The sequence below is a fragment of the Barbus barbus genome, assembly GCF_936440315.1.
Source record: "Barbus barbus genome assembly, chromosome: 19".
In the NCBI taxonomy this organism is placed as follows: domain Eukaryota; kingdom Metazoa; phylum Chordata; class Actinopteri; order Cypriniformes; family Cyprinidae; genus Barbus; species Barbus barbus.
Genome location: NC_136747.1, coordinates 8,932,243 through 8,956,758, shown reverse-complemented (window position 1 = coordinate 8,956,758; position 24,516 = coordinate 8,932,243). Strand labels below are relative to the sequence as shown.

Genomic DNA, 24,516 nt, shown 5'->3' with positions numbered 1-24,516 from the left:
TGTCGGCCCACTGTCAAAGTCTCCTTTCTCTCTGTTTTGAAAGCTCATTAATTGAATCTGGCATCTACATAATTTGGGGCATGTGCATAAATGGCTTTGCAGGCAAATAGAGTGGGATGTGCACACATGCAAGAAGAAGCTTAATGGGGATTAATTGGATTACTGCTGTTAAATCAGAAAGCTCAAAATTATGAGGTCTTCATAAGGAAATCCTATTTCAGTCAGTTAAAAAGGCTAAAGGTTATATAACATTATATAACAGCGAATACAGTTTCATTGACCTCCTGCTGGGTGGAGGATACAAGTAAGAGCATCATCCTCATTGCTGGAGATAATTGGTTTTATTCTTAGAGGCTTAAAAATCACCGACTGCAGAATGACGAATAGAGCAACTATAAACAGCCCAGCTAACTGTAGACTGCATCACAGTTCAGTTGTTTTGCAGACTATAAGCATGTAAATGAGTATTCTTTTGAGTAGACTATGTAGACAGCATGCCAATATTAGGATATTAAAATTATGTCTTGACACCATCAACCCCTTTGTGTAATGACCCTGCGTGTATCTGTTGGCATTTAACTAAATTAATTTCCATAAAATGTAGCCTATTATTACCTTATGTCAGCATAAAACAGCATTCACAAACTTATGTAACATGTATAAGTATAAAATGGGATATTCAAAGAAAAAAACAACTTGTTTCTTGATTTTATCCTTCAGGAGTTTGATTATTGTTAGCATTAGCCATTAGCTTGTGCAGCTTTGTTTACTATTGGATTTGGTTAGGAAGCATGTTTCAGGTGGATCAAGTCATTACACATTTAGTTTATTTAGCAGCAGATAAACACTTTCTTAACATGGACCAATGTATCATTCACCAAAAAAAAATCCTAATTTAACTGTAAATAGAGTGATTCCAGGATGAAGTACTTTTGTAGGACAAAACCTAGAAACGAATTAGAATTAGCACTTATGTTTCTTTAATCAGTGGGTTTTTTAATGTGTTTTTCATTAAATTAATGAAATAAGTTGTTAACTTTTTATTCTACGATATATAATATATTGTGCTTAAACAAGCCCCTTATGCTTTTACTTGTCTTGAAAAAGAGAGTTGCTAGCAAGTAGATAAATAGGACTAAGTTGTCATTAATTGTCATCACAACGAAGAAGTAAACTCGTCTACTCAATAGTCTTACAGTCACATTGTGTCCAAAAGTGGTGTTTGTTAGGTGTTTGGTGTTCATTTATAGACACATTTAGCTCTTGTGCTAAGCTTCAAAATTCAAGATTATTGTGAACAAAACATGTAAGAATCATAAACTGTTTGGTCACAGAAATTATTTTCTGCAATAATTCAAAAGCCAATGGAAAAATCGTACTGTTTTTTTTTTTTTTGTCGAGGGAACCAGAGTAATGCTACCTTCTCGGTGGGCATATGAAATGTCAAAAGATAACAATCACAAACTCCTTCATGTGGGTGATATTAGACCAGAAAACCATGCACACTTCAAAAATCTACTGGAAATGCTACACTAGCAGAACCCTTTGCTATAATATTTTTAAAATACTAGGATTTTAGATGCACTAATCCTAATCTCACATACTGTGATGGACAGTATGTAGATTTAGATGCAACCTTCATGCACTAGCATTTAAATAGCTTTCCATCTGACCTTTCATAAGAGCATTTCATATCAGCATTCAACATTTGGTACAACTATCTTTTCTTTTTATCCTTTATCCTCTTCTGAACTTCCAGTGAAGGAAGTCCTAAGTCTGTTCATTGTATATTCTCCACACGGACGAGACTGCATAGTCTGGGGCAGGAATCCCACGTCATCATACATTTGGCAAACAACAGAAGCACAACCAATAGTGCACCACTGCAGATGGGACTAACAGCCCACTGGGGCACATCCCGCTCAGAATAAGTAAAGAATGATGGCAAAATCGTGTCTGAGAACTGAATCAATACTATCAGCAGAGCCAAGGCTAGTTATCTTACAAAGCAATTAGCAACCTGGAAAGGAAACCTTGAACAAGGGAATTTCATAGAAAACTGGCACTGAGGATTAAACCACAGGATCAGAGGGAGAAAAGAAATTAGGGCTAGGGAGTCTACCAGTGTTTCAAACAAAGAAAATAGCAAGACCATCCCTTTAATACAATAGACCTATCACAATAGGATGTATGGAAATATTGGAACAATGGAAAGCTAAATTAACTACTTGGTTTAATCCGTACACAATATAGGCTCAAAAATGAATGGGAAAAATCACTAGAAAGTGTTGAAGCACACTGTGTTTGTAATATGGGTCTGTTGTTGAGTAGGATTACATTTAGGACATCTTACTGCACACCTACATCCATGTAGGCAACTGTGACCACTGGTCCTTGAGTTGAAGAGATGTGGGTTTGAGTCGTGCATGTGGGCATAGTAGCAGGAATCTCTGTTTACAATTCAAAACATTTCTGAAATGTCTGAAAATCCCCTGCATCATTCAGATAAATACTGTATTTAAGATTTACAATTACAAAAATTAGAGACCATAAACCATTTTTTTTTTATTTTTTTTACTGGTTTTACTTCAGGACCCATATTACTAGGCATTAACAATCTATCTTTTTTTTTTATGTTGTTGAAAGAAGTCTAATCTTATTTGATCAAAAACAGTGATTCCTGTGATGCAAAGCTGAAGATCCTATCTTTAGTGTCACATGATCCTTCAGAAATCATTCTAATATGCTGATTTACTGCTCAAGAAACATTTCTTATTATTATCAATGCTGCAGTGCCATACAGTTGTGCTGCTTCAGGATTCTTTAATAAATAGAAAGTTCATAGGAACATTTATTTTAAAAATTTATTTTATTTTGTAACATTATAAATGTCTTAAAACTTAATGTATCTTTGTGGAACAGGAGTATTATGTTTTTAATTGTATTTGTTTTTTTTTTTCATCAGTCACTATTGGATGTGTATTTCTTATTTATTTTTAAATTAGATTACCTTTTCTGCCATCCAATACACATTGTATCTTCAAAAAATAATTTAATTGTTAAATGTAATCTTTAGCAAATCTCAAAGTGAATATACATTTTTCATACTTCACATTATGATATGCCTGAGTTCAATTGCTGTATTTAAAACTATTAAATTTAGTGCTTTGTTTTATTTACACAAACCAGTATGCATTTGTAATAGCAGTCATTTATCAGTTATCGGCAATAACACAAGTCATCAGCATCAGTCAGAAATTTAATACCATGCATCCCTGAAAAAGCTTTGCAAGGAGCAAATCAAAGATCCAAACGTGTCTCCCATCAATATCTACGGTGGTTACTGCCTTGCTTCTGCGATTTCAGGAGCAAAAGAAACGACAAGGAGATTCATGCTCCCTCCTCCCTTCCAGCTGAAGCCATAAAGACTTGATGACATTCAGATCTGTGCAGAATTAAACTGAGGTCCCCCCCCGCATATCCTCCCTGTGGGACACGCGTGCAAGTGTGCATAGACACAGAGATGGGCTGTACTGATGATCTGGGGGGCAGAGAGCAGAGGAGACAGAGATTAATTATGTTCAAATGGCCATGCATAACTCACATCTGCTGCACCTAAAGATCCCGAGGCACGAGTTGGATACAATGTGCCTGTTTCAGACTATTAGACATGCAGGCGTCCATATCCTCCCCCAACTCTATTCATGCAGGGCTCCCCGAATCATGATGGGTGACCCCCTGCCAACCACCACCCCCCAAACAACTGCTCTTGACTCAAAATCTCTTGAATTAGATTTTTTTATTTTCTGAAGGAAATGCAAAGGTACCTGCCTGCTAGGTCATCTTGACATCAATAAAATCTTACATTGAATATCTTAGAAAAGCAGTACCATACCTTTCCCCATTAAGAGAAATTACTTGAGGTACCCTCAAAATATAAAAAACAGGTTCCTTATTGGCATTGATGGTTCCATGAAGAACTTTTAAAATCCATGGAACCTTTCCATTCCACAAAAGGTTCTTTATAGTGGAAAAAAAAATGTTATTCACACTAAGAAAAAATGGTGCTTTTAAAAATTAGTTACAGAATGGTTCTTTGAGGAACCCAAAATGGTTCATCTATGGCATCGCTGCAAAATCATTTATCATTCATGTCTGCAGTTACTCATTGACATTTAATACATGGGTGTCCCTTCCGCCTCTGTCCTCCAGGTCTACCAGGTCTCTCCAGGTTGAGGTGGTACATGGGTTTTATGTCCCAATTGAGGTGTGTACACATGCACACACGTCTACAAAGGGGACAGAAGTGTGGGACAAATGGCAAGACAAAGGCAGGGCAGTGCCGTAGAGTTTTATGGGGCTTGATATACGTCTGGCATTGTCCTTCCGGATCCAAAGGGGACATTCTGCTCACATAAGCGTCTGTCTTACGACACTGTGGAGTTATACGCAAAATAAATTAGCATCCAGTTGGCATTTATAGCATGCTAATTACGACCCCTTCTGCTGGAGACTTCTAAATCAAATCAGAAGCTTAAATATTGTTCAGAGTACAAACTTAATTGTTTTAATGAGGAAAGAATTGAGAAATTTAGAACAGAACATCCATGCAATGAAAGTAAACAGGGATTATTTCCGCAATGAAAAAAAGCACCATTTAAGAAAAATAATATAAAAAAGTAAAATAAAAGATGGCTATGTGATGTGACAAAATCATTCAGTAGCTCTGAACATTGTATGGTATCAAAAAAAAAAAAAATTTGTATTTGCACATTTTTCATATGTCAGAAGGGGTGTCATAATATACTGACACACTATATTACAATAATGTATAGTAATAATGCTACACATTTGATAATATTATAATCCAGCACCAGTAACTGGTCAGCTTGATACTCCTGCACAGTACGTGGCAGTATTGCACCCACTGGTAACCAACCATCATAAAACAAAAAAAATAAGATGACGAAGATGCAGTGCTACTACAGCGGCACAAAAGCATATTAAAGATGACAGAAGAAAGCGAGACACTCTAGTCTCATCCAAAATAAAACAAAAAAAAAAAAAGAATCTTTAGGTATTGTGATATTAGCATTAGGATGATTTTTTATAGTTTTGCTATGATAATCGTATAGTGAAAATCTGATATCATGACAACCCCTGTAAACAAGATATATGACTCTTCCAACAATCTTACACTGTACAAATTAGTCATCAATTTGCCAGAATGTAAAATCTTATTCAAGAGTTTCTTACAACTGGCTTACACCCCACTGACAGGTATTTTTAGGGGTGGGGTTAAGGATGGACATTTATGCTTTTTTTCTCAAAAAAAAAAAAAAGGACATTTTTACATGATTCACATCATAAGAATTCATACTAAATTGGCACCTCGTAAAATAGTTACACTTTCCCCATGAGACCGGGTTGGACCAAATGATGAGAAACATCATTGGTTCTTTGCGTCTCTTAAATGTTCACAATTCTCCAAGTTTGAATAAGCGAAAGTGGGAATGATTTCAGTGAATTACAACGTTTGTTGTTTGGTCTGTTCCTTGTACATCACACAATTTGGCTACTTTTATGGAACTCACAGCATCAATCCCAATTCACTTCCCTTACTGTAGTTAAAAGAGCAGCATGAACATTCTTCAAAACATCTCTTTTTGCTTTCCAAAGAAAAAAAAAAAGAAAGTGATACAGATTTGGAACAACATATGACAGAATTTTAATTTTTGCAATTTATTTTCCTTCAAGTACATGCTTATTTTCACATACTGAACAAAATTACCTTGCACTCCCTTTAAAATCTTCATAACTTTCAATATTAATTGGACCCCATATTAATTATCCAGCTGCCAACATCACTCATCTCTAAATACCTGTGTGAAACAGGGATGGGCACTGATGCAACAACCAACATGACACCATTATTACTCCTACAGGAGGACAGTGGTTGAAACCTGAAAGCTGTCAACAAACAGCACTAATTAAGCCTGTGGGACCTCAAAGAGCAGTGTAAGCCTCTGTGCTCTGGCCTTGTGCGACGCGCAAGATGCTTGTCAGGAAATCATGCTGATTGTATATTAAATAAGAAGCCCTGGGGCTGAGGGAAGACAGACAGTGAGGAAGGGAAAAAATTAGGTTTGAATCCCAATGGGCCTGTGATATTCAAATGAATGCTGCAGGATGAGCAAATGAAAACCTCTCCTTCTTGGAAAAGAACGGGAGGTTTCTAAAAACAAGCCTCACTTTAAAGTCTTAAAGGGGCAGTTTACCTAAAAATGAAAATTCTGTTTACACGCCATCATGTCATTCCAAATTAGGGATGGTTCGTTCAGTAGACAAGTAGTCCAACCATCTACTCAACTGACTAGTCAATAACTAAGGGCCAGATTTGCTAAACAGGGCAAATTAGCATTAGACTGCAATTACATAAAAGCGCCAATAGGACGGGAAAAATTCTGCGGGTGATTTACTAACAATGTGTGCATTAAATAACTCAGATGCAGCATATTTCCATAATGACCAGCGCAAACTACCAAGAGCAGTGCAAATTAGCACCTGTTTTTTGGGGGTAGTCAAATAATGCCACAAATACATTATTTGATGAGCGCAAACATTAGTAAATTGTGTTGCGTGATTCATTTTAATACTCCCCTCCCATACATTTTTCAGCTGAAAGGGAAACTCCTACAAATGCATATTCGATAATGTCAGATGCAAAAATAACTATGCCCACACCTTTTCAGCACTAATTTTTCACTGCACGCCTTTAGTAAATCCTGACGGTACTATTTTAACATCATAAAAGGGTTTGCGCTGGCGCAAGCTGCTAGCAAAACTGGCCCTAAGAATTTTTCCTTTTTTGTTTTAAGATTTAGTGGTGTGCCTTAATTGTTACAGTTTTGGAAAAGTTGCACCTTTAAATTCATTAACTTCAAACCACAGCATAAATAAATACATAAAATTTGTTTTCGTATAATCTTTAGTCAAAATCTGAAAATTTGCCTCCCCTCTGGAACAGTGTTCATTCTCTGATGACATCAGTTTGGTGGTTTGGGCAAAACAACAACAACAAAAAATCGTCTTCTATACTTCCACTATGTTGTATATTCCTCATTTTAGCTTGTAATTCTGGACAACGTTTGAAACTTATAAGGATACGTCACCCAAAAATGAAAATTCTGTCATTAATTAATTACTCACCCTCATGTGTCGTGGTATGGTTATGAATTCACATCAAAGAGTGACATGGCAGAAAATAAATTGTTGAAAAAAGCTGTTATTATTTTTTCTTTGCACACAAAAAAGTATTCGCGTAGCTTCATAACATTAAGGTTGAACCACTGATGTCACATGGACTATTTTAATGATGTCCTTACTAACTTTCTGGGCCTTGAAAGTGTCAGTCGTGTTGCTGTCTATGCAGGGTCAGAAAGCTCTCGGATTTCATCAAAAATATCTTAATGTGTGTTCCGAATATGAACGAAGGTCATATGGGTTTGAAACGACATGAGAGTGCGTAATGACAGAATTTTTGAGTGAACTATCCCTTTAACACTTCTCATGTCATTTCCTCAAGATGAATAGTTGTAAGTATCTTTAAATGTCTGCAAAATTTATAAATGTAAAATGCAAATGTAAACAGGATGTGCACTAAAATCAAGCCCCGCCCCTCTGTTTTTCGATTTTTTTTACTTGTTTTACTCAACAAAAAAAAAAAAAAAATCAGTGCCAAACTGCCAACTTCTAGTTCCAGTTCGCTGCTGGAACCATAACAAATTCTGACAAACATTGAGTTGCTTTCTGCACTATTTACCGCAGTATTCATCCATGACAGGGGTGTCCAAACGTCCTGCACAGTTTAGCTCTAACCATTTCCAACACACTTGCATGGAAGTTTCTAAAGAGTCTAAAGACCTTGATTAGTAGATTCAGGTGTCTTTAATTAGAATTGGAGCTAAACTCTGCAGGACCTTGCTCCACTTAAACACTTAAAAGTGAGGAACAATTATCTGACTCGTCATTCAAGCAGGGGCGTAACCATCATAGGCATTGAATAGGACAAGTCCCCTCCCCCCAATAATTAGAAGTGACCAAATTGTATCCCCCAGTATTTGGAAGTCTTGCACTGCTCTGATGCACTCTGTTTGCTGTTAGGATGACAACATGTTTTAGAAGTCTGGGGTCAAATTTATAAGGGATCACATCAATATAGCATCATTTTTGTCACACTGTACAACAATAATTACTATTTTTTCATTATTGTAAGGGGTAGGTTTAGGGTTGGGATAAGTATAGATGTTAATAAAACACAATCTAATCGGTAGAAAATTCAATTTCATTGTTAGTTTCCTGATGGGGGCTATATCCCTTCTAGCCACAACTAAAGTCTGGTCTGACTCAGAATAACAGTGATCGTCAGTGTCAATGTCATTGAGATGCCCAATCAAATTAAATTAAGTGGGGTTTACTGTTCAGAGAAACAGAGCGTGACACTTTAGTTTTCACATTGAAGGGGAGTAAGAAACAAATAGTGTAACATTTAATGCTTGACAACTGTTTCATGATAGAAATGTTAAATAACCACCATTAAGATCCAGAGAAACTACTCAATTTACTCGAAAATATGGTATCATTTATGTGATTCATGAAAGTCCTAACTGAATGCGATGATACTTTTTTGTCAAAATAGCCATACAAATAAGAGTGAGTGTGTGGATATTTTAAAATATTATTTGCAAACAGTTCATAATGATTACATCCCAACTAGAATTAGACCTAGAATTTCCACCAATCCAAAACAAATAAAATAAATCCCCTCAAATGATCAAGACATTTATGGCCTTGCATTCAGGCCGTAGATTAGTTAATATTGAAAATATTTATTTAACCATAAAAAATAGATTGATTAAAACCGTTCAAGTAAGCATTTACATGGGTAATCTATGTAATAACTTAAGGATTGGTTTTCGCAATTGGTTTTTCGAGAAAGGACGAGATACAGGATCACATGATCATGCGTGGCTTTGTGCCTTGCCGCGTTTTAATGAGGAAAGGATTGAGAGAGCAAGACGTCCATCTCCATGGAGACCAGAGAGATCTACAGCCTTGCCTTTTCTCTCAGCAACCCTCAAGGCTACAATTTCTACCTCCAAATGAGTCCACGGTCAAGAAAGTCATACATGCTGACCAGTCCATATAATGCATAAAAGCTAAACAACTACCACAGAAACTTCCTTTCTGTAGAGAACTTAAATTTGAAGTGAGTCAAAGTCATGTTAAATGTAAAGTTTGAGGATTTTTTTGCAACCAAAGTATGACCGCGCTACAGCTGCTTTGATATTAGCATGCACGCCTGCACACACGCGCTAAACCTGATTCATTTCAGCTAATTCAGTACTCTTGCAACCTTTGGCCCTAAACGGCAAAAAAAAATAATGACAAAATCAAATACACATGGGATGAGCAGTTTGCTCAGAACATGTGTGTGTGTCTGCTGAATATGCATCAGTTCCTTTTCCAACACATGCCCCTTTCTCATCCCCCTATACGGTGGCTTTTGTCTTCGTCAGCGGAAGGCGGGGTACGTTGCCATGGTGACTACTGCAACAGAAGGCTGAAGGGTTTGACTTCCTCATGACCTTCACAGAAGGGGGTGATTGTCCTGAAATAGAGCCAGCGCTCTCCTTCATGTGGAAAGTCTTCAATCAAGAAGAAAAAATGATCAAACTGTCCAGAGCTCTTCGGGATTGCATGCACAACTGCAATCACAGTCCGTCTGAAGCACCTTTCATTAGCATTACAAAGTCATTATGATAATATTATCAAAGGTAGCAATGGGTTGCCTGCTAACTAAGAAAGCTGCGTGCACGTGATACTGACTTGCTTATGCTGGCGTCACATGTAAGATGAGGATCAAAGAAACATATTTGCCATGGTTTAAGCCTCTAATAGAGCTGCACATGCATTTGTGAAGAATATATATATATTTTTTGTTTGTTTATCCGGTTCATCGGTATGTAAACATGTAATTTTGCTTCCTGATGTGACACTAAGAAAGTCATCAGAGCAGCAAATGTGGGTTTTCTGATGCAAATATCAGTAATATAATGATGATAGATAGATAGATAGATAGATAGATAGATAGATAGATAGATAGATAGATAGATAGATAGATAGATAGATAGATAGATAGATAGATAGAAACGGCATTATTAGCAATATGTATGGTTAATTTCTTCAGGATGCCTCACTGCTCCTCAGTGAGAAGAGGTGGAAGAGGTGTTTGGTGAAATGAAGATCATACTATAGAAAAAAACATGATTCATCTCATGAGTCACAAGATGAGTTCAGTATTCACCCACAGAAACGTCAAGGCTCTGAACAAAGCCTTGAGGATGCCATGCATGAGAAAACGTGCACACCACCGCTCAAAGAATACCTGAGAAACCAAATAGGAAATTGTGTCCTTTATAAGAGTCTCTTTGTGCACCGCTACTACATCTCTTCTCCCACTCCAGGCTTTTTGTTTGAGAGCTTACAAAAGATGATCTATAAGAAAGAGGGCAGCTCAGAAACTGAATAAGTATTGGAAAGAAGATTCTCTTCTCTAATGGCCTTGCTCCACACATTTTTAATCAATCTATTTATCTATCTCTGAGATAACAGACTGTCATAACAGTCAACGTAATATTGGAATAGCAATATTAACATGTTCTTGGCTATGTAACTTGACTAATAGAAATACATGACTAGAAGAGAACTGGACTGCAAAATACAAATAGTTTTTACATCAAACACAAAAATTGGACTCTCACTAAATTAAACCTCAATGAACAAGAACGTAGCAGACTACAGCTACAATCTAGCATACTATGTTTGTAATTGCATTATAAACCTTCCATGTTTCTTTTTTTAAACAGGCAGTGCAATATGCATTTCACTAGTATTCCAGTCCAGACATTGGCTAAAGTCCTTTTGTGCAGGAAATCATACAGCAGATGTTCAGTGTTTGACCAGTCTTGAAAGACTTAAATCCTCACAAAAGAGTTACAAAACCCTCCATCAATTGGACCAAAGGTATTTCAGACACAAATATTTAAACATCTAGTCTTTGTTACCCATGTACAAAGCTTTTTACCATTCTAATGACCTACAGTGGTGGCCAAAATTATTAGAACACTAGTACTTTCATCAGCTAAAAATGGTTTTAAGTCAGTTATCTTTTACTGTAGTGTGTCAGTAGGAAATATCAGTTTTCTTTTCCAAACATTCATTTTGCCATTAATTGTAATAACCCAGTGAGATTTTTCTTTGCACAAGGAGACTGACAACAAACAGTGCGCCACATAGAAATCTGATCTCATCATCATCATCATCATCCAGTCTGTCTGGAATGACATGAAGAGACAGAACAAACTGAGACGGACTAAATCCAGAAGAACTGTGGCAACGTCTCCAAGATGCTTCAAGAAGCCTACCTGCAAAGCTGACTTAAAACCATTTTTAAACTGTGAAAATACTAGTGTTCTAATAATTTATGGCCACCACTGTATCTTTCACTGTTCAGAGAGACATTCATCAGGAACGTCTGAGTTCTCATGGGTTTGTCATCTAGGGTAAAGTCTCACTGTCTGTTCACAGTTCAGCTACAGGACTCATCGTGAATGATTCCATGTGGTTAAAGGAGGACGCTTATGAATCAATTCCATCATTACAGCACTAGACAAGTAGTGTGAGATTACAAGTCAGGGCAAAAGAGGGCACGACAGGAAGTAAGGAGGCCATTGGAACCAATCCAAGCAAAAACCACCCAAGAAAGACTGAGTAAATATCCGAAACAGAGTGGTTGATAAAACCACAAAGACCGGTGGTTGTCATTACACAAAATAATCATTTATTCAACGAAAAATAAAAAATTATGCTGTGAAAATTACAATGCATGAGGAAAAACAGCTTTGCCCTGTTTCAAGGATGCCCCAAAATGTCCCTCAGTTTTTGAACTGTAATCTTATGAATTACAAAGGCAAATATAAAGATGAAAAAGCAGTAAAAATTTGCATATTTCACAGATGAAATCAACCTTAAAAAACAGGTTATATTAGTATCAACATATATACATCTTGCGTTTGAAGTGTTGTGGCACTGGTAACTTATGAAGGAGGGTCATCTCCATGAATGGCCTTATATTTAGCCATCTCTTCAGGAAAAACCTTCCCCAGCTCAGAAATGAGGAGGCTTTTAAATTTCTGGAGAAAAAAGAAACCGCAAAATATTGTAAGATGAAGCGCCTTTGTTTGTATTATTCACAACATACAAGAAATTCATCCATCCACAACAGAAATCTATAAAGGAGGAGAACAGTCTAGTATTTTTTATCCTAAGATTTCTTTAATATACACATGCATATTACAGATTTCCAAGGAATATTTTTAATTCATAAGCTCATCAACAATGACATAGAGGAAAAGTAAGTGAGTGCACCAGCTTTATTCTGAATCAATGAAAAGAAGGCCTGTTCAGATCAAGAAGGATGACTATATATATAGATAGATAGATAGATATTATTACAGTCATCATTCTTGATCTGAACAGGCCTTCTTTTCATTTATATATATATATATATATATATATATATATATTACGTCTTTTTGTAGAAAATAATTGCTAGCACTCCCAAATTAGTCAGTCATTCACAGTGATGGTAGAATTGAACTCTGAATGCAAACTCTGGGACAGTACTCACAGTCAGTGTGTCAATCTTTCCTTTGACCTGTTCATTTTTAGCCAAAGCTCTTTCTAAGCACTCCTTTGTGTACAGTTGAGGGTTACGACCCTGATCAATATACCTGTGTAAAACATCAATAATCAATAATAGCAATTCATGTCTTTACACAGATATGACATCTCACATTTCCCGAATATAACAAGTAAATGGGTGCTGACAATTTAAGCAGAGTAGAAATGAGAGTATAAGAAGGGTAATGTGATAAAGAACATGCAAACGATCTTTAAACATTTGTTATCTGACTACCATGAGTGGACAAAACCTATTTACATTCATTTTTCAAGAGGTTTGTGCAGCTAGAAATATGTATTATGCATCTGTATAATGTAAAGTTACTACTCACTCGAACACTTCCAACGGGACGTTGATATCATGAAGCTGCTGTCGGCATTTCTCAATGTCCTGAAGTCCTGTGATCATAAAGTTCCTGAGGAAATAAACAACCACATTATTTTTAGGCTTTAAGAGACTCGTGATTGAAGGAGGCAACACTACTGATAACAAGCTAAAGCTCAAAATCGCCATTATTTCCTAGATATTATTTGTTTAAACCAACATAACGCTTTAGATTCGTACTAAAACTAATAGAAAATACAACTCACAGTTTCTGATTGAGTCCGGTTTGACTGCTGGGCTGGAAATCGCTGACAATAATCCCTAGCTGTCGTATGTTTTCGACGAATTTCTCGAGGTGTTCTTCGAGATTATCAAACTTTTCGGCCATGACGTGCTGTATTTTACATAAAGATAAAGCGTGCGATTGATTTAATTGGGATAAAACTATAAAATGATCAACAAAAGACGGACATCTGTTCACGCAACGCAGCTTCCATGACAGCGAACAGCTTTCCGGCAGCGTTTCATCGAATAGCGTGCGAGAATTGACTGTTACCCTGGTAACGGAATCCTTCGTTGTGCTGTAAAGCGTTTCGAATTGCTGCAAAGTCGCTGTTGTTGGAAAACAACATATGGGAGGCACAGTGCATTGGTTGATGACTAGCAACATGGTTCGTTCAAACACAAACGATTTTATGCATACTCGTGTGAACTGCTGGTGCACTGACCCTTTCAATAAGAGAAGGGGGTGTATTGATTCATTATTGCCAGCTGATGCATGAGAACTCGATACCCCCCCCCCCCCCAAAAAAAAGGCAAAGAGCATTATTTATTTATTATTTTTTATTAATGCCGATGGCATCTTACATATTATACACAGCAAATTACAGCGAATGTAGAAAAGCCAGAGAGAGAGAGAGAGAAACAAATACATGAAGTTATACAACGATACTAAATACTGTTTCTGTGATTTATTTATTTATTTTTTCCTGTACCCGACAAAGATGAAGCAGGGAGTGGAGTGTTACAAATGAATTACTTGTATGTGAAAAAAATAATAATAATAATAATTACAACAAATAAATGGACATTATGCCAAATTTGCAAAATAGAGGAAAGGTATACGCGTTAATATAGACATGGAGCAAAGCGTTATTTATTTTATCCACCAGTATTCAGACAAGCCCCGCCTCCCACGGCATGATTGGCTAGCGTGAGCGCCTCGCAACCACCGCCGCTCTGTGATTGGACACTTTAGAAGTCAATCACATATCTGTGGCAACTCCAGCGAACAGCAATCATGTCAAGGGCGGGACTTGTCGAAATACTGGTGTGAAGAAAAAATAACTCGTGCTGGACCCATGATTACTCATTCCGTCCAGGTACAGCGGAAACTAACCGACCTGAGGTGCTCCGCTCCCGCTATTCTTGTGTGCCTGCACCAGATTATCGGCTCATTTCGAGCAGCCTTATCGTGCCTCTTTTGCAGCAGCCGCGGCTGTGCCTCATAGGGATTTACAGGAGTGGGAATACGTGTTATATGAACGTTTTTGTGTTTTAATGCACTCGCGCGGGGAAATGATGCATTGAGGACGCGTCTTATATTCTGAGCTTCATTACACCCACCTCGACCGGCGCGACGCATCACAAATGGCTACTCTTTTGCGGAAAATCGGTCTAATTCGACTGCACGACCGAGACACGGAGGACCCAAAGCATCACCACCAGGGCTCACTGAAAGGGACTAAAGGCAACCAGAAGAACAACAACACGAAGCACTGCAACACCAGCAACGAGACCAACAACATCCTCAGCACGCCAGAAATCAAAGCCAGGCGCTTCGACGTGTCCGGCAAGGACAAGCCCGCCGTCAAACCGGACAAACCGAGCAAGGACGCGAAAGAGAAGCAACAAACGGGAGGCGGCAAAGCGACGAGCGGCTCCGTGATGCCCCCGCCGGCGGCGACCCGGCAGCACTGCACCCAGGTGCGGACGCGGAGGCTGATGAAGGAGCTGCAGGAGATCCGGCGGCTCGGCGACAGCTTCATCACGGTGGAGCTGGCGGACGATAACCTCTTTGACTGGAATGTCAAGCTGCACCAGGTGGACAAGGACTCCGCGCTGTGGCAGGACATGAAGGAGACCAACACCGAGTACATACTGCTGAATGTCACCTTCCCCGACAATTTCCCGTTCTCCCCGCCGTTCATGCGCGTCCTGACGCCGCGGCTGGAGAACGGATACGTGCTGGACGGCGGCGCGATCTGCATGGAGTTATTAACGCCCCGCGGCTGGTCGAGCGCGTACACTGTCGAGGCCGTGATGAGGCAGTTCGCTGCCAGTCTGGTCAAAGGACAGGTGAGGATGGCTTCTTGCCATAGCGGCGTTGATTTCTTCACATCTCATGTTGCTTGACGCCCTCCTCCATTTTGGCAGGTGAATCGCGTAAAAACGCGCAACATCCATTCAACGCGGGTCCATATGATAGTGTCTGTTACATATATTGCGTGTGTGTGTGTGTGTGTAATTACATAGCAATACACACTCAGAAACACACTCATCTTCATGATACGTATGATTTTATTTCTTCACAAAACGAGATGTCTCCGTTCACTTTCATTGCATCTTTTTATATACAATTAAAGTAAATGGTGGCTGAGGTTGCTTTTGCCCTCCATGGAAGAAAACGGCACAAAGGTTCGCACCAATTAAGGTAGAATTGTCATTTTTTTAATGATTTACATCTTCAGCAAAGAACACTTGTTATCAAGAACCATTTGGCCATAGATATAATGGTGCATCAAGAACTTTCATAATCTCCAAAGCAAACGGAATCATTCTATGTTCTTCTGATCAGTATTGGCTTCATCCATTAACAGAGCAAAGCAAAGCTCTATTGGGTTTATTGAAGCACTAGTACATGTGGTTATCTAAAGTATCATAGAAAGATTATCATAATGCGCTAGCAACTTTAAAAAAGGGTCTCTTATGTCATCAGGTTGTAAAACCTGTTTTGGCAGGACCTTTATTTTTAAGAGTGTTGGGTAACCACAATAAAGGTTTCACGACCACACAGTTGTGCTTTTGTTTTTTAGGGTGTTTCCTACTACATTTCAAATGTTTCACATCAAAATTTGTTTTTTTATATATAGTTTCTTACCATATCTTTTGGTAACTGCAGATAAAGACTGTGTTTGCATCACAAATGGTCCTACTATTGTTACAATCATGATCTGGTGCTATTTCGAACCATTTTTCTTAAGAGCCTGGATCTTAACTAATGTGTTAACTATGATGGGCTCCATAGATAATCACATCGGTCATCTCGTTCAAAGAATGAATGCAAAGACCAACGTGGGTCATGGAAATGGATGAGAATCCATAATGAAGCTAGAGACTGGCAATTAACCCTGTGCTGTAAATCTGAGAGGAAAGACCTGTTCATCTACGCTTACCTCAGTCTGTCAAGAGCTCTTAAATGCCAAATTCATGATGGGCCTGAGGCAGCGGTGACTAGATAACCATTTTTCCCCAAATGACCCAAAGCACTCAAGGGTAATTACCATTTTAGCTGCTGCTGACACAACAGACCCCCAATTAACATGCAGCTATTGTATTATAAAAGGAAACGACGGGCCATATTTTGGCTTTTGCTGCAGAACTTTCATGGTTTATCCCTTTTGCATTAAATACTTTAATTTTACAGCCTTACTGAATTGTGTTTAAAAAGGCTCCATTCACATCAGCTTGAGGACATAGATGTGCTTTGACAGTCATTTAAATTTTACTGAAGGCTTTTTGTTGTTCAGATTCTGCTTTGGTTAGGGAAGAGCTTTCTGAATACCAAAGCTCAGACATTTTAAGGTTCTCAACACTTACAGCACAAAATATCATCAACAAAAAGCAAAATAGTAGATATTTTCTATATATGACTATTTTTCTTATTGTTTTAGACTTGAGTATGCATTGACCAATAAGCAATGGATTAAAAATGAGTCAAATTCCCAAATGTCTATTCCCATATCTAGAGTCTAGTGATCAAAAACAATATTCCTGTTCTGCCTTGTTGAATTTACAGACAACTTCCTTTCAGACATAAAACGGTAAGCAGCATCAAACAGGCTTTATGTGATGCTATGATGCAAAGAGCAACACTGTGTACCCTTATCTGGCACATGTCGGTTACATAATCCCTACCGCCTGTGTTGTCCCAGAATGCACAGAGGCCGATCACGACCATTGACTGATCTCCATTCACAGGATTACCCATCAGGCTCTTCACATGGTCACTGCGTTGCGCTCAATACGCACAAACCAAAATAGCACAGGGAAACTTCGCTGATGCCGCTAGCATGCTGCAGGGAAAACGCTGATGCAAATAACCTGGATTGACATCGGAGCTGTTCCCTCCCTAGCGCTCTCCTCCGGTGCCTCTCAAGCGTGAGGGAAGCGATTTCCAAGAAACACCGTAAACACAATAAAGCTTAATTAAGGCTCCAATGGTTCCTTTTAATCCAAAAATCACAGGCTTTTCTGAGGGGATAGGGCAGCCTCTTCTCGATTGAACTCATGTGCTTACTTCTGGGCCATTAGATCTCATCCTGACTGATAGAGCCTGAGGGAAGTGCTGTCTATTTCTGTCTCACTGTCCCTGCTGTCTTACATCAGCACTGGCACTAGACTGACCTCAGTCCTGGGACATCTGAAAGCACATCTTTTTTGCTCATTTTGTGGATGCTGGGTCTGTGAGACTGTCTCTCATGTGTAGCCTGAAGTGGCATATTTATTTGGTTGTGCTTTACACGCAGAACCTGATCCTTTTGCTGGTCTTAAAGGAGAAGATCAGGCCAAAAGTAAAATTTGGCCATGCACTCTTAAAATATAAAGATTCTGAAAGGGGATTTTTCTAATCATGCCATAAAATAACCATTTTTTGGTTCCCCAAAGAACCTTTCAGTGAACCGTTCTTAAAAAGAACATTTTAACATTCTAAAGAACATTTTGCACTATAAAGAAGCTTTTGTGCATTGAAAAGGTTCCAATGGTGTTAAAGGTTCGTCATAAAACTATCGATACCAAAAAAGAATGTGCGTTTAAAATTTGTTCATTTGACTGATTGGCCATCTGTGAATCATAAAATGAGATTTTAGAGCACATCCATAGTTAATTGGAGGGGACATTCTGCCCAACATCTTATTTTGTGTTTCACAGAAAAAGAAAAAAAGAGTTTGAAAAACACTAGGGTGAGTAAATGAATTTAGACTGAATTATTCCATTAAAGATGCACCTCTTGTGAAACAATTTGGGATGTAAATATGTCTCACTGTCATATTTTGGCTTGCTTAAAATGCCTATCCAATCATGCCTGGTTGTTGGCTGGCATTTTGAGCATCCCGGATGAAAAAAAGTTTCTCCTGTCCTTAACACGTAGGCAGAACAGGCTTTAGGGGTTTAGCTCTTAATTTTACCCACTTTTCATGTTCCAATCAATTCCCAATTGCTAATATGTACATATAAATATATATAAGCCCTGTCATGTCTTTTTCAACGGATTCTTTCGATTTAATATTTTCAAAAACTCATGTAAAATGCATTTCTATTTTGATTTTTGAAAGAGTTTTTAAAAGCAGCAGGATTGTTATTAATCTTTAATCTGGAGTTACAAACCTGCAGACATCTTTGAGACATTAGCAAAGGGAATTCTTTTTTGTTTTTTGCATGTGCAGCAGTTGGCGAACTTCATACTATGATAGCTGGACGTTTTCACTGCACCGATGCACCGTTGCATCATTTCTTTTCCCATTATCCTTTAGCAGTGATCAAAATGGCTGAACCTGGTGTTAAAATGCTCTTGTAGGTTGTTTAAATAATTCAGCTTGAGGTTTTATCAAGCACAGCCTCTTGATTTACTATGTCTTCAAAGCTCAGAGCAGCCGGCTTTGTAATTGAAAATTGGAAAACCTCTGAAAATGGAGCACCAGGATCATTTAATCGCACCACAAGCCATCATTCACACATCTGCATATCAGTTACGTAATATATGAAAAAAATCAGGAAACTGGTTAAAAAAAAAAAATTCAGGTGTCAGTCTCTGCCTACACACTTTCTCTCAACTTTGATTTCATATTTAGAGGTTGATTTTGACAGTCTTGACTCATCTGATTCAATCTTCTTTTATTCTTTATTGCAAACCACAGATTGCTTTTTTTAATCACTTAAAAACATAATCATATAATGGCTTACTTATAGTTGTTTGCACATTAAACTGTCATAGAAAGCAGTTTAATATAATGAAAGAACATTTCACCCAGAATCATTATGCCTAAATTATATTAAATTAAATATTGCGTCCAGCAGGACATGTCACAGTATATTAAGATCATGTATAATTTCCCTCTTGGACAAACAATCCACACACTGCCCTTTGTTTAAATCAAGTATATGCTTTCAATATGCTAAATCAAGTATATGCTATATAAACCTGTATAATGTCTAGACTGTTTCGAAGCTTATTCTGGTCAAGAATGCCTGATTAGACAGAAAGAGACTGTCTGACTGACATGTTAAACAATAAAATATTTTTTCGGGATATGAAATGCCCAATCTTAATATTCAGGTGTGCTCACAGATCATAATATCTAGTTACAAAATGCCTCAAAAATATTTAAATGATTTAATAATATAATAATAATATTCATCCATTTTAATGTCCAGTTCAGCAAAATTTTAATTATATTACAATTATATATATATATATATATATATATATAGTGCTGTCAAATGATTAATCGCGATTAATCGCATCCAAAATAAAAGTTTTTGTTCACAAAATATATGTGTGTACTGTGTATAATTATGTATATATAAAAGCACACACATGCATGTATATGTATGTATATAATGTCATTTAATTCATTACAGAATCTCTCACTAGTTTTTTTGAAACATGAAAATCTTCATTGTTCCAAACGTTGTGTTTTCTCTTTAGGGTCGTATCTGCAGGAAAGCAGGCAAGTCTAAGAAGTCCTTTAGTCGTAAGGAAGCCGAGGCGACCTTCAAGAGCCTTGTCAAGACCCACGAGAAGTACGGCTGGGTGTCCCCTCCTGTATCCGACGGCTGATGTCAGCATTTTTGACGGCGATCCCGACATGGCTTTTTTCAGTTGGGTTTTCTTCTTTTTCATCATCAAACTTAACTAAGAAAAAAAACAAGCTAGCGCATCATATCTTACACATAAACATGGCACATTCACCATCACTCCGTCCTTCACTCTTCTTCATCGAGTTGCCATGGACCGAACACTTGCTGCGACATCACAATTACTCATGAGTGCGCGTCACTGCAGCTACATACAGCTATGGACTCTGGATACGATTGAGGCTCCAAGCAAAGTTAAATGTGCACCATCTCCACTCTATATCCTTGTGTGTGTTGCCTCTTTTTTTCCTCCATCCATCCCTCTTTCCTTTTATAGCTGACAATGCATTGCACTGAACAGCATCAGACTTGCCCCCATTTACATGCAAATGACTTTGTTAACACTTAATAGATAAGCAGATCATTACACTACATTTGAGGTTCAGTTTCTCTGGTTTCCTCCTCATTGGCTGTGCTGTTTTTCACGGTTGGATGCAACATGATGATTGTAATTTATGTAGAGCTGTGCTCTTTCTATTCCTCCGTACGCGTGGCAAAATTTAGACATCACTGTGTTGCGTAGATGGTCATTGATTTCCAATGGAGAAGAAAACTCTAGGGCTTTGTTCAGACAGGCAGCAAATATCTGATTTTTTTTACCACATCCTACTCAAAGTCTGTACACATCCATATGTGGTTTGAAATCCAAAATTTTAAGCTCTGAATCAATCGTTTTAGCTAATATCTCCTCAACTGTTTGATCCTCGCTGTGTCGGATAGTAAACGAGTGCACGAGTCAGCAGTTTTGGACACTGTATATGCATGAATGCGTAAATATGCCTCTTGTGAGTCCAGCACTGCCACGAGATGCCATGATAGACAGTGAGCAGAGGCAAAATTCCCAGCTTTCTGTCCTATCTTTCCACACTGACAGCTGCTCTCAGTTGTTATATGAGAAAGTCTGGCATCGTGCTGATGCTTACATCACTACAATGGCAAGTAGATGCATCGGATATCGACTACACAGTTTGAACAAACACACCACTTACAAAACGATCCAAGTCCTAAAGATTGGATTTGAAAAATTGGATTAGCATGCGGTGTGAACAAAGCCTTCTTTGCTTATGCAGAGGTCTAAGATTAAAAAAATGTGAACCACCTCTGTTGGTCATTCTATTATTTGTTTTTGGAGAAGACCAAAAGCTCTTAATTCGGATGATTTAGATACCAGATGGCATTAACAAATGTCAATGTCCCAATGGGATTTTTATTGGCAAGAGAGGGGCATGTGACAGACATGGTGATGTTTGCACGCAAGATGTTGAGCATTAGTCTTCATGGAGCACTGAGAGACAGGACAACGCCAATCACGCAGACCTGAGCCCTTGTTAGCACGGACGTAAAGAACTTCGCACCTTCACATGCCGATGCCACAGCTGATGCCCCAAACATTAATTGTGCTGATTCGCTTGTACTATGTTGGCTTATAAATCGATACACTCGTGGTTGTGGGCCTGATTCCTCCACCTTGCACTGACTCTGCATCACTGTGCTGATCAATACTAGACTAGAAAAACAGGACAAAATGGCCGACGGCGTAAATCAAAGCGTAAGCTCGGGTACGGCTTCAGACCTGGACTCTGGTAGCTGGTGCCGCCACTGTTGACGAGAGCCAGATGAAAAAGGACAGAGGTGGGAAGAGAGAGAGAGACGCTGAGGGGGTGACTCCTTTGTTCTGAAACCTTGAGGAAGGAGGGTGTCTCGTTTAGTTGCCTGATTGATGCTCCAAGAGAGCCTCAGCTCGACGCCTTGATGTTTATTGACTTCTCCTTCAAATGTCAGCGTGAATCCAGAACGCCTCAGACTGCATCTTGTGAGCGATGAGATGTAGAAGAGCTCTGTTTATTTTAGACCCCACCCAACCCATGGCGCGCTCCACATGGTGTGTGAAATACATATGACATGATAGCCGAAAAAAAGGAGAAATCATGGGTTTCGTTGACACATTGGGCAGGAATGATTCACCCTAAAATTTTAATTCTGTCATTTTCTTACCTGTGTGGTGTACTTTGGTGAAACGCAAATGCTGAAGTGTGTATTTGATGCTCTTTTCCATAATGTTGTGGATCTTAAAAATAGCACAATACAACAAGGAAAGACTAAACAATAAGAAAATAAGTAAAAAGTCTTGCTCTTCACTGTCTGCTCTGATTCAAATATGGTGCATTTAAACTCCATGACTCATATTTAGTGTCAGTGGCGTCAATAAAGTCATTGACATTATTTTGAAGTATGAATATGTGGAAATGCAAATGAGAGCTATGGCGAAGGGGAAGATGATACGAGATCCCACTTTTTTATGGAATTTTGGATTTTGTTGGCCACTCAATGTTATCATCAGACCAGCATTATAGTACATTTATGGTGCTTTTTTGTCATTTTGGACCTTCCCTTTACTTTAATTATATGGAAAAGAGCAGCAATTATATTCTTCAGACTATCTTCTTTTTTGTTTTATAAAAGAAAGTCAGTCATACATGTTGGGATGCATAAACTATGACGGAGTTTTCATTTTTTGGTGAATTATTCCCTTAAAATGACACTTCAAGGTTGAAAAAATTAGATTTCCTTGTTGTGAGATGCATTTCATATGATATATGGAGGATTGTCTTCTCCAGACATGCAGCATGTGCCAAAAGCTTAATGTACATTGTCACCATTTCCCTGTGTGTTTTCTTGTGTGCTGCGCTCTCAGTCGAAAGACTCTTTGCTGTCTCTGACGATTTCAAATGTCACACAAGACGCTGCTAATTAATACGGCATTTGAACAAACAAAAAAAACAAAAAATGATGACGACATTGGTGTATAAATGATAAAACCAGAAATGCTGATGCCCTGAAGGCAGATGAACAGGAAAAAACACTGTTGATCCGTAATTGATATTTATTATTTCTGTCTAGTAGCTTTTTGTGTTATTGATATTAAGGTGATGCAGTAAAATGAATGGTGACTGTGCAGTGCTTCAAAAGGCAATCCAGTGGCAAGCACGACATTTTACTGTATACAGTGATCATTTTATCCTGGTCATTGAAATGAAATACACTTTGATCACTGGAGAACCTGTAATTCATGTTCGTATCACTGCAGCGATTGTAAAAACATGCGTAAACCCTCGTGGGTGGCTTATTGCAGATTTCTGTGTCTGGTCGCAGATGGTATCTCTTATCACTACTGAAGTGCATTTGGTCTTCTCCAGACTCTGTTTGGACATTATTGAAAAGTGGTTGTGTGTTTTCCTATTTAGCGAGAGGAGATACTATACCAAGGACTTATTATAACCAGTTAAAAATATCGCGAAATTGGATGTTTTCCGGTTTAAAGCATAATTTTGTGATATAGTTTAGATCAGTAGTTTGCAGAAACTAACTAACAGAGTTAATCGTCCAAACGAGTGAGATGATTCTGTTGTATTATATCTGCATGTGGTCTGTGATTGTTAGCTAGCTAACTTGTTTTATTTTTCTTTGTTTTTCAAAAAAAAAAAAAGCAAGAAAGTAACAAAAAAGAGCAGAAGCCGCTTCTTTGTATTCCATTGTGTTTGTTCGGTTTGTCCTCATTTCCTTTATTAATGTCCTTAAATGTCAAATTGTGTTCTATGAATGTGTTTTAATTTATTTGTAGTTTGCCAAAATGAAGATTTTGAAGCATGTTGCAGGCATTGTCACTGATGATAAAAAGAGAAAGAAAAATAAATGAAAAAATATAATATATGTACCTGAATTGAAAGGAGTCTGGTATATGTAGTGATCTCAGGCTTTCAAGGGGTGAAAGGTAAAACTACAAGACAATGTGTTTTCTGCACTGCATAAACATCATGCCAGGATGTGGTCAGAGCAAAACCAAACAGGAATGTGCAATAAAGGCTGTAGGCTGATTCCACCCTGGAACAACATTGTGTTTGTCTTCCTTGCTCTCTAGGCTCTCTGCAGTCACTGAGGTTTGGAACATGCGGTTTTGTTCCGCCCTGTGGGTTCGAGGATATCAAATCACCCGTGACGGTGAATGATAACACCAGCTTCTCACCAGAAGCCCATCAATGCAGTGTGCACTGGTCCACATTTCCCCTCATTAAGACCATATGCACATTTCCAGAATTTCTCACTTGTCAGTAATTATGATACAGTATAACAACTGTATTCATTTATATGTTTCAATTTAAAGTCCCTAACATAACTAATCGGTATGCCAT

At 38.2% G+C, this 24,516-nt stretch overlaps 2 protein-coding genes across 3 annotated transcripts; one reads left to right on the top strand and one right to left on the bottom strand.

The window, feature by feature from the left end:
- Positions 1-10,008: 10,008 nt before the first annotated feature.
- On the bottom strand, positions 10,009-13,659 carry LOC306885536 (mediator of RNA polymerase II transcription subunit 10). The gene is made up of 4 exons (XM_079442130.1): positions 13,396-13,659; positions 13,137-13,220; positions 12,752-12,854; positions 10,009-12,254 (listed from the first exon to the last, which is right to left on the bottom strand). The coding sequence occupies exons 1-4, from the start codon at positions 13,515-13,517 to the stop codon at positions 12,159-12,161; spliced, it is 405 nt and encodes a 134-aa protein (XP_079298256.1). The 5' UTR covers positions 13,518-13,659; the 3' UTR covers positions 10,009-12,158.
- A 781-nt stretch (positions 13,660-14,440) lies between these two features.
- LOC306885107 (ubiquitin-conjugating enzyme E2Q-like protein 1) lies at positions 14,441-24,212 on the top strand. Of its 2 annotated transcripts, none has more exons than XM_079441448.1 (2): positions 14,441-15,487; positions 20,118-24,212. In XM_079441448.1, exons 1-2 carry the CDS (start codon positions 14,780-14,782, stop codon positions 20,247-20,249), a joined length of 840 nt encoding a protein of 279 aa, XP_079297574.1. In that variant the 5' UTR covers positions 14,441-14,779; the 3' UTR covers positions 20,250-24,212. The 2 variants fall into 2 exon arrangements, with proteins under 2 accessions (XP_079297574.1, XP_079297575.1); XM_079441449.1 differs by having other exon boundaries at positions 14,459-15,565; positions 20,118-23,998.
- Positions 24,213-24,516: the final 304 nt, after the last annotated feature.

Excerpts from the sequence above, each read along its gene's own strand:
- LOC306885107 (XM_079441448.1), top strand. The coding sequence starts at position 14,780 with ATGGCTACTCTTTTGCGGAAAATCGGTCTAATTCGACTGCACGACCGA. Across the intron at positions 15,488-20,117 it reads CCAGTCTGGTCAAAGGACAG|GGTCGTATCTGCAGGAAAGC; the intron begins GTGAGGATGGCT and ends TTTTCTCTTTAG.
- LOC306885536 (XM_079442130.1), bottom strand. The coding sequence starts at position 13,517 with ATGGCCGAAAAGTTTGATAATCTCGAAGAACACCTCGAGAAATTCGTC. Across the intron at positions 13,221-13,395 it reads ACCGGACTCAATCAGAAACT|GAACTTTATGATCACAGGAC; the intron begins GTGAGTTGTATT and ends TTATTTCCTCAG. Across the intron at positions 12,255-12,751 it reads GAAAGATTGACACACTGACT|AAATTTAAAAGCCTCCTCAT; the intron begins GTGAGTACTGTC and ends TTTTTTCTCCAG.